Source organism: Melanerpes formicivorus, unplaced genomic scaffold (assembly GCF_026170545.1).
Source record: "Melanerpes formicivorus ecotype bairdi unplaced genomic scaffold, bMelFor1.0.p_v2 SCAF_17, whole genome shotgun sequence".
NCBI classification, from domain to species: Eukaryota; Metazoa; Chordata; class Aves; order Piciformes; family Picidae; genus Melanerpes; species Melanerpes formicivorus.
Window position 1 is genome coordinate 1,901,963 of NW_027142369.1, and position 16,369 is coordinate 1,918,331.

A 16,369-nucleotide genomic window follows, 5' to 3' on the forward strand; every position below is an offset into this window, starting at 1 on the left:
CAACCAGTAGGAGAACCATAGAGTCCTTAGTTCAGTTTCATTTCCAGTAAAAAGCACATTATTTAATTAAACAGGCATCTTATCAGATATTAGTTTTCTGGGAAAGCTACTTCTACCTCATGAAGACTGGGTGACCAACAGCACGCTTTTGCTATGTACTTCTCACTAAATACTAAATAATTCAAGACAACCTTGAAACTACCACAAGTGAAAGTTAGGGCTTTTTTGGTCTGACTGTTTGTTTTTAATAGTTGTACATCAGTTACACCAATTTAGTATGGAAACATTATGCAACCTGAAAGTGTCACAATACCTTCCATGTGTCAAGGAGCCCTGACAAAGCTATAGAGATGCCTACAAGATTCTCTTTATTATGTAGTATTAAAGCATTGTTAAGGTATAACTGATTTACATATACACTACTATGCCATCATTTCAACTATTATAAAAAAAACAAAAACCAAAGAATCCAAAATGCATTGGTTCTTAGAACAACAGCTTTTCAGCTTGGTTTAAAGAAAAATATCACAATTCAAATGAGGAAGAAAATATTAAATAAGAGAGTCTATTTAATATATATTTATTATGTATTAAATCCCCATCCCCTGGATGACTCATGATAATTTTGATTTAGTTTCCAGTATGTGCAGGCAAATCATGAGGAAAAACTAGCAAATTTAGTCTCTTATTATTAGTATGCACTACAAATCCAGCAATTTACTTTTTGAAGGACACATCAGGCTTTCTAAATTATAAATCTCTACAGAAGTCTCAGATAAGCATTTAAAGTATGTGATTAAGAAGAAAAGAAAAAAAAATAAAATCAGAGAGTCCTAAAAACACATCTTTCAATAGTTTGATTCCATTTCTTACCTTTTCTTTTTCACAATGGCAGCCATGTTTTTATGAGTGCACAAAAAGATAGCAGCAAACACAAACAGTTGCATAAAATGCTAGTTAAGGTGACACATCCAGTTTTCCAATTAAAAAGAAAAATCAAAACCAGAAGGTAAGATTTCCAAATGATTTGGGCTTATCTCCATTCCTCTAAGACTCTGAATGCAGGTTCATTTTGGCAAAGTCTAAAATATTTTAGAAGTCCTCCCTCCTCCTTCCCCCATCACACTAAAAAAACCCAAACATCATTTAAAGGGCAAGAACACTATTAAGAAGAAATTAGTTCTATGAATAGTGACCATATTCCAACTTTATGTATTGTGAAGCTCATCATCAGAAACAAGTATTACGGAGAGTTTCTCTGGAATCCTTCAGCTACCTTTCGCATTTATGCTTAAAAAGAATTTTCTCTACTTGATGTTCCCATTCACTATTCAAGAAGAGATAACTGTAAAATATTTTGTGATGTTTCTTGCTGCCACAGAAAGGACCATCACCTTATGATGAAACTATGAGCTGACATTAATAGAAACAGGAAAAGAAGGAAACAAAGCTGGAAGGATAGAACTAAGGGGTAAATATTCAAAACAGTGTATGCACTTCAGGAGTAAATTAAACATAGTACTTAATTATTTAAAAAAATTGCAATATTTTATTTTCACTGTTTCCCTATTTTCTACTTTCCTTCTCAGTTTAAGCAGCAAGGAATTTCTCAATTGTACTGCATTGACTCTGTATTTTGAACTTCTACAGGTTCTGGAAGATAAGATTTTGTGAAAGTCTTAAGCAATTCTACCTTAATATAATAGGTTCTTTGTATCTGCATCTTCCACAGCAGTTCAATGACAAATAATCCCAGCTGAACATAAAGAAAATGATCCCCCCAAATTAAAATAAATGGATGTCTTGCTTCAGAGATCACTTACCAAAATCTAACGCAGCTCAGGTCTAGGATCATTACCTTCTTAAGCCTTGCCTTCTTGAGCCTCACTTAGCAGTATAATCTACATCAGAACAATTCTTAAAATGTAATACATCATAGAATGGCTTGGTTTGGAAGAGACCTCCAAAGAGCATCTAGTCCAACTCCCACCTTCAGTGAGCAGGGACATCCTTCACTACATCAGGCTGCCCAGAGCCCTGTTGAGCCTGACCTTGAGTATCTTCAAGGATGGGGCCTCAACTACATCCCTGGGCAACCTGCTCCAGTGTCCACTACCCGAATGGTAAAGAACTTCCTCCTAACATCCAACCTAAATCTACTCTTCTCTAATTGAAAACCATTGCCCCCTCATCCTGTCACTATAGGCCTTTGTAAACAGCCCCTGTTTAGTGTTCTTGTAGACACCTTCAGGTACTGGAAGGCTTCTCTTAGGTCTCCTTGGAGTCTTCTCCAGGCTGAACTAGCTCCCTCAAGCGTGATTAGGTATAGACACTGAGAAGTGGTGCAGTATATGGCTTGCATCACCTGGGACTTTATGTAAAACAGTGTTTGCAGAATATTGTGTCTCTGAGTTAAATCAGTGTAAGGTCTGTATACCAGAGCAATGCATTTGCTCTTCTTGCATCACTGTAGTCTAATGGATTTGGCCTTGACTAATACATCAGGTCTTATTTTGCTAAACATTTCTTTGTTGACTACCCATGTCTTCTCTGAAGTAGTACTGTATTATCCTGCAACAAAAGAACTGTGCATGCTTTATGCCTCACTGCTATACCACTCCATGTCTATCTTACATACATTTCAATACATTCAAAAAAGATTTTCTTGGAAGAGCTATGTTCCTGAATCTATAATGTTTGAGCTCTGTATTCATTTTAAGAGTGTAAGTGATCACTAATGCAACAGAGAAATATGTACTTTTATAAAGAAGGTAAACATTAAAGCCTCTATTATCCTTTATCTATCTAAAATTACATACTCCTAATAAATACCTTAAATAGACAAAATTACCTTACTTGTAATATTTTTAAAGGGTTTAAGCATTAACAAAGATTGTAACAACTTAATGTCACTTTTTCTTGTAATTGGCTACTCTAACTGTACTATATACTACAGCCCATCTTGACACATCACCAGAGAGCTCTGAAACTTCTGCTAATCCATGCACAGGCCTAAAACTTTATGCTGCATTTTCCTTCACTCACTAGTCTCTTTCACGAACCTCTGTTAACTTACTTGTATTTGTTAGATTTGTACCACATAAACAACCGGGTTATCGCCACAGGTAGGACTGTGATGTTAACACTTGTAGGCTTTTGGACCCTCATTACAAATTTCTGTACAATATCCTATACTTTTACAAATGCTTTGGTGAAGAAAAAAGGAAAAGACAGAAACTACACAGCTGTTTTAGTAGGTATATTTAAGCTCACAAAACATCCTGAAATGTGTTCTTCAATAAAGCAGCATCCTGCCCGCTTTTGGTATGTCCACCATAAATCTCTATTTTTATTCTCCACCCCCCCTCAAAAAAAACCCCAACCAAACCCAAAAACAACAACAACAAAAAAAAAAAACCACACCAACAACAAAACTATAAGATATAGTATCAGATCTGCTGAAGCAAAAAGAAACAAGTAGGTATCTTGAGAATACAATTTCTCCATCTTCTTCTTATAATACATGATTGCTGCAAACTTACAGTCTGAAACTACTTCAAGAATTCATTAAGTACTTCAGACGAGTGGTTGATGTTGGTGGGGAGAGTCAGCCATATCCATGGATACTCTGTTCCATCTAAAATCTGCATCATTTCAAATGCAGTAAAATAATTTTTGTCTGTTTGCACCAAATTGGACTGCAAATTGATTTATTAAGTAATACTGTCAAGTATAAGAAAAATAAAAGAGTGAAGGGCCTTTTTATCAATTAGAGTAAATTCATTCTACCTTCATTTCCTTTATCCCTGCACCTGGGTTTTGCCTATAATTTCATGACCAAGTGTCTTAGCATTCTGTAAGTACTTCTTCCACTTTTGATAAGTAATGAAAGCTAATCACCATTCCATCCTCCTAATTTCAATTTTCTATTATTTTGATACATTGTTGTCTTCTTTCAGCTTAATGACTTTTTTTTTTTTAATGCTATTAGCTATGTTTTGTGGACTTTTTTTCCTTTAGGAAAGTAGCTTTTTATATTCTACTAGCTGCATCATAATTAAACCTGAGTTTTTGACTCAGTATGTAAAAGTACTTATTCAAGAAATATAAATAGTCATATCTTGTCTTGCAACTGTTTTTGTATTTTAATTAGAAAACTCATTTATAAACATTCCAATATTACCACTTCATAAATAATAGTACTCAGAATTCACATTAACAGAGATGCATGGTATCAATTCTCTTTTTTTTTTGGTAAGTTAGTAGAAGGAAGATTTATTGTAAGGAAGGTCAAAGTTTTCAAGTTAAAAAGAACATCTTGACACAACTGTGAAACAAACCAATTAACTTCAGAGGTAGACTGTAAATTCATTATTCTTGCATACACTGCCACATTTGCAGCCATTCAATTCAGTAGCAGAATAAAGTGGTATTGAATACCAAGTCAACCTGTGCCTACCTCTCAGTGCATTGGTAAAAAGATCTTAAAGATTTGTTCAGCATTTGTGAAAGTGATTATTCATTTGTTATTCAAGCTTCAAATCTAATTTGGTATACAAAAGTGGTAGAAGTAAATCATACATAAAATTTCCTTCCCTAGCAGTAGGTCAATGAAATCAAATGATCCCAATGTTATTGCACATCTTCTGTGTAACAACAAAGCCAACAAGTTTTCTGAGGCTCCAAGATTTGTTATCATATCCTTGTTCTTCAGAAAAGGTTAACTCATAAAAAAAGGCAAGTTTGTAGACCAACATCTACGAAATAGTACTAACTATCCATTTCAGTAATTACCCCTTTGTCAGAGGAGTACGTTCCCTAGTCTAATTTATATTTCTTGTATTTAATCATCATGCTTACACTAGCAATTTCCTACATATTCCCATGTTGAATGCTACATAGATGACATCCATACTGTGTCTGGTCATACATGTATCAGTTATTTGGAAATATCTATGTTATCAAATGCCAGGAAGTTGAGCTCAGATTACCTGTAGTAAATCTCTGTTGTGACCGTTTGAGGCTGTGCCTTTAAGAAAGGGACAGTGCTGGAACCCTCTGGCTGAATGTTTTGGTATTAAAATGAAAACATGATATTCTAAACGAATTTCATTGGTCGACTGATAGAATGCAACTTTAAGTTTTAGTTCAGTTTGAGTCTCATTCTCAGTTCCTCTCTGTTCTCCCTTTCCAGCCTGCCTGCTTCTGAGCAACTAGCCGGAGTTTTGACCGTGAATACCAGATAAGCACTAATCCTGCATGTGCTTGGAGGCCTAATAAGAATTCTCTTCCTTAATAACTGCCTTTTCTCTCTCTAATCCTTTTTGGGAAAAAAGGGAGGTAGGGGGAGAGAGGGGGGTACAGGGGGGGGAACCCATCTCTGTCTGGAGGAGGAGGGAGTTTTGCTCCTGTCTTTTTCTTTGCTGTGTATTTCTGTATATATATTGTAAATACTGTATAATCCTTTGCTTCTCTGACTGGGCCGGCTGTGGTTTTGTTTTTCCTTCTTTGTGGGGGAGGGAAAGCTGGGCCTTCTCTCACCACCACAATTGTATTTCCCTGTGTCTAATTATTAATTCAATACATGTTCCTTCTAACATCTTGAATACTTTTAAGTACAGGACCTACTTCTGGAAGGCCTGTTAACACCAAATCAGCTAAAGCTAAATAAATATACTGGTGCATGATCTGTACCGACAAAATCTCTGACTCTCATATCTAATAAAATTAGAATACAATGAAGTAAATAATAAATTTGCACATATGAAGACTATTCTTAACTGTGTACGAATTAATTGGCTTTGTAAATGGAAGTATGGGCTGAAATCAGGTTCTGGAGGTCCCTTCCAACCTCTGTGATTCTGTGATCTACTTCCTGCCTCCAACACTATTTTCATGGCAGTAGCCAAAGAAAAAAAAAAAAAAAAAAAGAAAAAAAATCCCCCCAAAGTCAAACTCCCAATAAGTTACATGACCAGGTTTCATATCACATCTCATTAGAAAAAGGTAAAGAGCTAATAAGGTGCTTGATACCTATGAACACTCCAGACTTCCTGCAGTAAAGACTTTGACACTGTTTCCTATGGAATTCTCAAAGAAAAAAAAAAGAAAGATGGACATATGTCTTGGATGAGCATATGCTATGCTGGATAGAACACTGGCTGGATAGCCAGGCCCAAAGAGTGGTGGTCAATGGAGTTAAATCCAGGGGTGTTCCTCAGGGCTCAGTATAAGTATCTGTTCTAGTTAAGATGTTTATCAGTCATCTTCATGAGCAGTTAGCATATACCATTAGTACATTTGCAGATGACGCCATATTAGGTGGGCATGTTGATCTGCTTGAGGCCAGGGAGGCTCTACAGAGAGACTTAAGACAGATGGATCAATGAGCTAAGGTCAATGGCATGTGCTTCAACAAGGCCAAGTGTCGGGTCCTGCACTTGGGTCATAAAGCCTTATGCCATGCTACAAATTTGGAGAAGCGTAGCTGGGAAGTTGTCTGGAAGAAAGGGACTTGAGGATTCTAATCAACAGGCAGCTGACTATGAGCCAGTAGTGTGCCCAGGTGGCCAAGAAAGCCAATGGTGTCCTGGCTTGTATCAGAAATAGCATGACCAACAGGAGTAGGGAAGTGATTGTTCCCCTGTGCTCAACACTGGTGAGGCCACACGAGTGCTGTGTTCAGTTTTAGGCACCACAATATAAGAAAGACATTGAGTCCAAGTGCCGAGTGCTGCACTTTGGCTACGGCAATCCCATGCAGAGCTACAGGCTGGGGTCAGAGTGGCTGGAGAGCTCCCAAACAGAGAGAGACCTGGCGGTGCTGATCAACAGCTACCTGAATATGAGCCAGCAGTGTGCCCAGGTGGCTAAGAGGGCCAATGGCATCCTGGCCTGCATTAGGAACAGTGTGGCCAGCAGGAGCAGGGAAGCCATTGTGCCCCTGTACTCTGCTTTGGTTAGGCTGCACCTTGAGTACTGTGTCCAGTTCTGGGCCCCTCAGTTTAAGAAGGACATCGAAACAGAGATGCCCAGAGAAGGGCAACAAGGCTGGTGAGAGGCCTTGAACACAAGCCCTATGAGGAGAGGCTGAGGGAGCTGGGATTGTTTAGCCTGGAGAAGAGGAGGCTCAGGGGTGACCTCATTGCCCTCTACAACTACCTGAGGGGTGGTTGTGGCTGGGAAGGGGTTGGTGTCTTCTCCCAGGCAACCAGCACCAGAACAAGGGGACACAGTCTCAAGCTGTGCCAGGGGAGGTTTAGACTCAAGGTGAGGAGGAAGTTCTTCACCAAGCGAGTCATTCGTCATTGGAACGGGTTGCCCAGGGAGGTGGTTGAGTCACCATCCCTGGAGGCGTTCAAGAGGAGATTGGACGTGGCACTTGGTGCCATGGTCTAGTCATGGGGTCTGTGTTGATAGGTTGGACTCGATGATCCTCGAGGTCCTTTCCAACCTAAGTTGATTTCCCACAGCTTTGGCTGAAGTTTGAAATTTAAATGCAGGCTGTGGATTTTTCCACAAAACCAGATGAGGTACATGATTTATGTCCTATGTATTGAATTATTATTTTTTTCAAAGGCAAATAAGGCCTCAGGGAGATCCTGTCAGCAGATAATTATTTAAATATAGGAACACTAGCTACACTATTAGTATTAAAGCAGGGTCTTGGCACTATCATTTTAAACAATTGAAGAATAACAATAAAAAAATTCAAGCTTGAAAGATCAAAGCATGTTCTCTTTCATAGTTCTTTATGAGTGGAAGAAGAAAATCTTGACAGGATCTTACTATTCTTGTAAAGCAAATGATCTGCTCTGTTCAATAAAATATTTTAAAGTATGTTTTTATTTGTTACTGCTATGTTATTTTGCTACTATTTTTGTTACAGTATTTCAAAAACATTATCAATAATGCTTCAGTCAGCTACTAGGAGCTATAACCACATGTCCTTGAAAGTTGACCCTCATCTAATCTGAGTATGTATCAATTTACATACAAAATGACTACTAACAAAATTATTAAAGAGAATACTTGCTCACTCTGACAAAATACAACCAGATATATCATTATCACTATTGTGTTCTGAATAAAGGCCAGAATCCCTTCTTTGTTTCAGTCTTTACTGCTAAGACTGGTCCTCACGAATCCCAGTCCCTGGAGGTAAGACAGAAAGTCTGGAGGAAAGACACTCCTACAGTCAAGGAGGAGTGGGTTAGAGATCACCTGGACAAGATGGACACTCACAAATCCATGGGCCCCTATGGGATGCATCCACTACTACTGAGGAAGCCAGCTAAGATTACTGCTAAACCACACTCCATCATTTTTGAAAGGTCATGGAGAACAGGAGAGGTGTGTGAAGACTGAAGGAAAAACAATGTCACTCCAATCTTCAAAAAGGGCAAGGTCTAGGACCCAGAAAACTACAGGCTAGTCAGCCTCATCTCCATTCCCAGAAAGTTCATTCTAACAGTCATCTCTACGTGTGTGAACTGCTGGTCATGTTTCTTTTGATGCAGCCCACAGCACAATTGGCTTTCTGGGCTGCAAGTGCATGGTGCTGACTCACATCCATCTTTTCATACTCAGTACCCCCAAGTCCTTCTCCTTCCAGGACTCTTCTCAATCCCTTAATCCTCGAATTGATACTGATACCAGGGGTTGCCCCAACCTAGAACCTTGCATCTGGCCTGGTTGAACCTCATGAAGTTAAAATGAGCCCACTTCTTGAGCTTGTCTGGACCCCTCTGGATGGCATCTTGTCCCTCAGGTATATTAACCACATCACTCAGATTGATGTCATTGGCAAATTTGCTCAGAGTGCACTAAATCCCACTACCCACGTCATCAATGAAGATGTTAAGCAGACCCCTGAGAGACACCATCTGGATACTGAGTCATTGACCACTAATCTCTGGATGCAATCACTCGGCCCATTCTTCATCCACCAAAGTGTTCATCCATTAAAATCATATCTCCATGTTGTGTCAAAGATGGGCACTGATAACTTAATTGTGCTTTTGCGCAGATCCATCAAATATTGGTCAGTATCCAGTACCCAATTTCTAAGTAATTTTCCAAGCACTTAATAAAAATACCCTCTGGGAAATTAAAGGCAGTTTCTGTCAGCAAAAACAATATCAGTTTTTAAGGACAAAAATAGAAAGATGTGGTACTGGTTTTACTACAAAAACAGTCTTCATTGAAATAACTTGTTCAATTAAGCTTACAAGTAACACAGCATAAGTGAGCTTGTACACAGACGAAAAGCAGAATAATGGAAGGCTGAGATCTTCCTGTCTGCCTGAGACAGAATACTCCAGAATAATAAGGTCATGATGAAAGCATATTTCTCTGCTCTTGAAAGCACTCTGCTCAAAGTCAATCTTCAAGAAACTATAAAATGTCTACAAGTACCTGAGTTGAGATGAAAAACAGCTGTTGGCTGGGTGCAGTGTCCATCCTTACCAGAACACTGACACTGCTTGGGAAAATCTGATTAGTATTTTCCCTTCATGACAAGCACAAATAGAATGAATGCTAGCACCAAGCCTGGCGTTCAGCACTCCAGAGAAAGAATTACGTGCCAAGAGATCGAGAAAACTATGGTTACATGGTGTTCCATATATGATGTCATTAATTTCAAGTACAACCTAAGCTTGTTTTACTTTATTTTGCAATGCAATAGAAGGGATGAGAAGAAAAATGTGCCAAAGTTCTTTGTACATAAAATTTATGCAAAAGAGAGTAACTGCACAGTACTTGGGATTGCTGTGGGCTCCTTGGGGACTCATTGCTTGGGGTTTTTTGTTTAACAGATAAAAGAAGCGTTGCCAGTGATACCTCAGACACCTGTATAATTCCTCTTTCCCCAAGTTATGGAATGTCTGATGGTACAGTTGAAAAATAACTTCTATATCCATTATGTATTGCATCCTCATGTATTATTCAGCCATTGGACTGGGGTGAAAAGCAGTTGACTTCATTTGCATTTTTGTCAGCAAGGAAAAACAAAGAATTTCCTTTTTTTACTTACTTATCAACAGTACCTTTCCACATCAGAATTTGTAATAACTATTTGATAAAACACATCTGAAAGTACCACAGGAATTAGGTAGTAGAATGTTAAAATTCTTTCTACCTTTTATTAACAAAAGAGGAACCAGCCACATACCTCTTTTTTCTCTGTGAACTTCTTCCAAAAGTTTTTCTTGCTTTTTTATCTGTTTAGAGAGAGACTGATGTTCAGCCTCCTTCATCTGTGTAAAGTGCTTGAGCTGTTCGCGGCTCTGCAGTAACTTACATCGCAGGCTTTTTTCCTTATTTTCTCTCTCCTTCACCTCCTCACACAGCCACTGAAGTTTAGTCTACATTTTAAAAAAAGGGGGTGACAACAACAAAAAGTAAAGAATTCTAATGCAAATAATAGGACATAAATGTGATTAAATTACCTTTAGAGTCACAGATTACTCATTTGTACCTACTACTGAACAACAAATAATAAACTGGGATATACTAAGAGAATATAGGTTGACCTTCAAAGAGTCTCAAAAGACATATAGATTTACACTGATAACTGCATGTGAAGAAGTAATATATAGATTTTTTTTAAGGGAGGGTATTTTTGGTGGTTTGTTGGGGTTTTTTTGGTTGGTTGTTTTTTGTTCGTTTGCTTATGTTTTGGTTTTGGTTTGTGTTGTTATTTTTTTCTTTTTTTTAATCCCCACCTGGAGTACTGTGCCCAGTTCTGGAGCCCCTATTACAAGAGGGATGTGGAGGTGCTGGAGCGTGTCCAGAGAAGGGCCACAAGGATGATCAGAGGGCTGGAGCACCTCTCCTATGAGGACAGAGTGAAGGAGTTGGGGCTGTTCAGTCTGCAGAAGAGAAGGCTCCGAGGTGACCTAATTGTGGCCTTCCAGTATCTGAAAGGGGCCTACAGGAAGGCTGGGGAAGGACTTCTTAGGATCTCAGGTAGTGACAGGACTAGGGGGAATGGAATGAAGCTGGAGGTGGGGAGATTCAGGCTAGATGTGAGGAGGAGGTTCTTCACCATGAGAGTGGTGAAACCCTGGAATGTGTTGTCCAGGGAGGTGGTCGAGGCCCCGTCCCTGGGGGTGTTTAAGACCAGGCTGGATGAGGCTCTGTCTAGCCTGATCTAGTGTGGGGTGTCCCTGCCCATGGCAGGGGGGTTGGAACTAGATGATCCTTGTGGTCCCTTCCAACCCTGAATGATACTATAATACTAATAAGGAGCCTGAATTTGCTAGGGTAGATTTGGAAATTCTCATTGAATTAGTCTGTATCTAAACACCAAGAGACACCCTTCCTTTCAGAATACCTTTCACTTTCTAGTCTATGTTGATAGAAGTTAAAGCATTTGACCATTCTGGTCAACAAAAGTTAATATTTAAGGTTCCTGATGAAAAAATAAAAAAGGATCTCATAGGTATGGCAGGTCAAGGTTAATATAATAAACCTAGAAGTGGTGGAAGAGAATACTTTCACACCACCTATTCAAAAACAAAGAAAAAGAAGAAGGATTTTAAGTAGTCATTCATTCTGGACTCCTCTCTAGTAACTAAAGAAACTTAAGTGAGAAATGTATGCAAATAATGCAAGTGAAAGGTATTTTTAATAACCTAGTAGTGTCACTTTTTAAAATGAAGACATAATTCCTACATAACATTTCTTGTTTGATTCTAATGGTCTTATCCATAACAGCAGCCTTTCCTTTTTTAACAAGTCTTACACAAACCACACATCATGCAAACAGTTGCAATTTTTCCTTAAGTCACTTCTGCTGTGGCTTTGACCTTTCTACATGAAGGTAAAAACCAAACCAAACCAAACAAACAATCAATCACAAAACCATGTCTTCTCCAAATCAAAGTAGATCATGACAAAGTGTAGAAAGTTACACCTTTTTAAAAGCTCTTGGCTAAGAACAGTGCCTGTGTGCAAGTTGCAAGAGCTGAAGGAAAAGTGCGAAATGAAAGGCAAAGATTCTAAGGGTCATCTCTCTGAATAATTGTGCTAAAGATGTCCCTTCCCACGGAAGAAGGGGTTGACCACTCTATGATTCTATGTATGCACCCACATTATAGGATTCAAAAGCTTCAAATGAAGGGGAAAGGAAAATAATTCAAAGAATCCAATTTAACAGCCTTTAGGCTTAATCTATAACAGCTTTATTTAAAGTAAGTTCCTGCCTTGTTATAACCTTGTAAGAGAAACTTAACCTACTGACTACATTCTCACATTTCTCTTGTCTGAGAATAACTGGACCATAGCTAAAGACTATCACTGCAGCTACCTCAATGTATCTTTTATAAAGACAGGATTGCTATTTATTTTGCTATAGATACAGCTTCTTGCTGATAGCAAAATTTAGAAAACCATGCCATCAGTTGAAATAAAAGTCTGGGAATATCAGAATTGTTGCCAAAGGAATGGTTTTCTATGTTTCCCTTTTCTCCTTTTCAAACACACATTCTCTTGAACGGAGTCACCATCATTGGAGGTGTGCAAGAGGAGACTTGATAGGGTTCTTGGTTTAGTTGATTAGGTGGGTTGGATAATAGGTTGGACGCAATGATCTTGAAGGTCTCATCCAACCTGGTTTATTCTATTCTATTCTAACTATAAATGTTTGGTATTAACTTATTCATTAATATTCCAGGAGGTTTGATTATTACCTTGGTTTCTGCTATCCAGCGATGAGGATCATTCAGCACCATAGGTGAAAATGATATTGCCTAATGAATAGTAGAAGAGAAATAAATAGGTATCAAAGTCAGAATGAGGCACAGAGAGGAGAAAGTCTTTCCTCCTTACTGGAAATTTATCAAATAAATACTCTTTGCTAACTTGGAAAACATATTTGCAAGTGGTTTAATAGAACTATTTAACCATAAATTTGCTTAGAAGCAAATTACGCAAACTCACAAATTTTGTTTAAAGGCACAGCTTATGTTGCAACGATAGTAAGTTGCATTCTGAATCCGATGCATTTTGAGCATAGGCAGAACATATCTGAATCAAGGTACATATTTTCAGCTTGATACTGCATGTCCTGTTTCAGAAATAATACAATCAGACTATTTAAATATTACTTTTGTAAGAGAAAGCCAGCTTCAAAGTCATTCAACTCATTTTTCCTCTTCATTCTGCAGAACAGTGGCTGCCCATAAATCAGAAGTAGAGCTGTTGTAAGTCACTGAACTGTTAAGAAGGCTAACAGTGCAGTGACAGATATATTGATAGGTCCAACATGACAAACATCTTCAAGAAGTAAAAGACAACCACCCCCCAAAATCTTTAAATTGTGTTTCACAAAGATTGTCTTAGTTTTTTAATGGGAAACACAACTCACTTGCTTTGAATATTTGATAGGCATAAGAAATGTGAATGCTCAGGAAAAAGAAAAGCTAATGGAAGACAAGGGATGTGGGAGAACAAAAAAACCCAACCAACCAACCAACAAAAAGTCACAGCAAGTTAAAATTTTCTTGAAACTCTGAGTCTGAGTTTTCTGCATACAAGGACCAGCTTCACAGAACAAGGTTATGAAGTCTTTCCACTTCCAGCATTTACTCATCTACTTAACAAAGCAAAACATCCAAATTAACTTTTAATAACATCTTTCTTTCACTTTTTCCCAAATTTAATAGCCTTTTAGGTCTTACTTGGGGATTTCCCACCACTAAGGAGGTAGCCTAGGAAAAACCACCTTAAAATTGTGGCTGATGTAAAGTTCTTTCATACATGTGGAAAAAAAAAAAGAAGGGAAAACTATTTCTCACCAAAAAAATGCAGTAATGATTAACACATGAGCAGATATTCATAGTATCCAGTTCTAACGCCCATTAACATACATCTGTACCAGTTTAATAAACATCCATAATCCTGTTGGGCATAAATTATCTACACCAGCTAAGTGATAGGTGACAATAATGTATACAAATACCACTACAAATACTCATAAAGAAAATAACCAGATACACAGCATACTTAAAACCTAGAATTACTTTGAATTTCTCCACGGAGTCCCGAGAAAAAATTTCACAAGCAGCATCAATTTCACTCCCTATCATGGAAAGAATGGATTCCTGCTCCATTTCTAAGTGATGCAGCTGATCCTTAAACCTCAGTCTGGCCTCATCCATCCTCCTCAAATGATCTTCTTCATTGCTGATTTGTTTATCCTGCAGTGAAAGAGGAAAAAGAAAACAAAGAAAAAGCATTGAGTTAATAATCTACATCATTAGCAATATATCTTCCAATCTTATCACACTATACTCATGCCCTGAGTTCAGTTCCTTCCCATGCCAAATAACACTTTCTACTCATATGCAAGTTTCTCTTGATGCTCCTTATTTTCCTGCCAAATGTGTTTCAAATGTGAAAAAGCCATAGCTGATTTATTTAACACAAAAATACCTGAATTGGACAGCAGCAATTTCAAACTCAAGGAATCAGAAGAATTTTTAATGTGCACAGGTTCTAATATTTCTGCACTACCCATACAGGAAATGAAATATCAGTTCTGATCTAGACCAGTTATTCTGAAGGTAGTAAGATTGCATTATATATGCTTCCAGTGTCAGTGTTGTATGCTATCTCAACTGGGGAATGAAGAAATTGAGAGCAAGCCTGCAGAGAAAGACTTAGGGGTACTGGGGGATGAAAAGCTGGATGTGAGCCAGCAGCACACACTCACAGCCCAGAAAGCCAACTGTATTGTTAACTGCATCAAAAGAAGCATGGCCAAGTAGGCAGGATTCTCCCTATCTACTCCACTCTAATGAGACCCAGCTTGGAGTACTGTGTTCAACTCTGGAGCCCTCAGCACAAGACAGGCATGGACCTGTAGGAACAAGTCCAGAGGAAGGCCACAAGGATCAGAGGGATGGAACACCTCTCCCACGAGCACAGGGTGAGTGAGTTGGAGTTGTTCAGCCTGGACAAAGAAAGGCTCCAGGAAGAACTTAAGAAAGATAAAGACAATCTTTTTACCAGGGCCTGTTGTGATAGGAAAAGGCATAACGGTTTTAAAGTAAAGGAGAGTAGGTTTAAACTTGACAAGTAGGGCACTTTTTACAATGAGAGTAGTAAAACACTGGCACAGGTTGCCCAGAGAGGTAGTAGAAGCTCCATCACTGGAAACATTCAGGGTTAGATTAGACACAACACTGAGCAACATGATCCAGTTAAAAGATATTCCTGCTCATTGCAGCGACATTGGACTGGATGACCTTTAAAGGTCCTTTCCAATTCAAACCATTCTATGATTAATCACTGAATACAGTCCATCATAAGTCAAAGTTCACTCCCAAAGACCATGTCTGAAAGAGAATATATAACTCAATATATTTTCCTTTGTTTTTTTTTTTTAATCTGCTTTGTTTCTCAGTGTGACAATACTCCTAAACATTATACATTTAAAGCCTACAAGAGAAATTATATCACTAATGACACATTTAAAAAAGAAACTAAATTCCAAGCTATCTATAGTGCTTGTGCTTCTTTGACTTGGCATTTGCTCTAAGGACAGAACTATACTACAAGTATAAAAAGTGTTGAACATGAAAAGAGGTAATTCTTGAACACACTAGGCTTCTGCAATGCAACATATGACAGCTAGCATCAGATTTCTAAAGAGGCAATACCATCATTTCCTCCATCTTAACATCCATAATAAAACCACAATAGTAAATATTCAATTAGGTTAACAATCGACACAATCAAGTGGAACTCTCCCTCTGCATTTGCCTTCAAAAGCTGAGATCACAGGACTGTGCTTAAAGGCTTCCCTGTTTTTCAGTTTAGAGATAAAAGATTATCTAAGAGCTGTATGTTTGCATTATTAAGCAAGGTTGAAGCTGGTTTACAACTGACTTCAGAGGATTATGTACACTCCTAAAAATACATTTCCTTAATAACAGATATCATAATGCTAAAATCCCAATCTAGAAAAAAAACACCACATTTTCAATTTTCATTTGGAGAAAGCATATCTACCACAGTGGTGCAGGAAGAGAAAATAAAAACATAAAGCCAGTACAATGTAAAATACCTTCATGGTAAGAAAGACATGACAAACAATGCTGGGGAACCAATCACAGGAAAAAGGTACAACTCAGGAAAGCAGAAAGAGAAGTTACACAAGAAAATTCATCAGCAACTCTATATCTATCCCTAGATCTTTGCAAAGAACAGCTGACAACTCTCTAGGAATATGCCAGTACAAGAACTGGATGTGAATGCCTTCAAAAACTACCCTTGCTTTAAATAGTCAAGTAGAAAATAATTTGAGTTAGTTACAATGTCTACTGCTGTGCTTGTTACTTATTTACTTCAAATTAGATCT

At 38.1% G+C, this 16,369-nt stretch overlaps 1 protein-coding gene across 3 annotated transcripts in view; it reads right to left on the reverse strand.

The window, feature by feature from the left end:
• Nucleotides 1-16,369, reverse strand: part of CEP128 (centrosomal protein 128) — a 115,258-nt gene that overhangs the window by 49,796 nt on the left and 49,093 nt on the right. For all 3 annotated transcript variants that reach the window (XM_068148715.1, XM_068148718.1, XM_068148716.1), the window contains exons 16-18: nt 14,028-14,204; nt 12,696-12,755; nt 10,175-10,367 (exon numbers count right to left, since the gene is read on the reverse strand). In XM_068148715.1, coding sequence (XP_068004816.1) covers nt 10,175-10,367; nt 12,696-12,755; nt 14,028-14,204 — 430 coding nt within the window. The remainder of the gene's footprint in view (nt 1-10,174; nt 10,368-12,695; nt 12,756-14,027; nt 14,205-16,369) is intronic.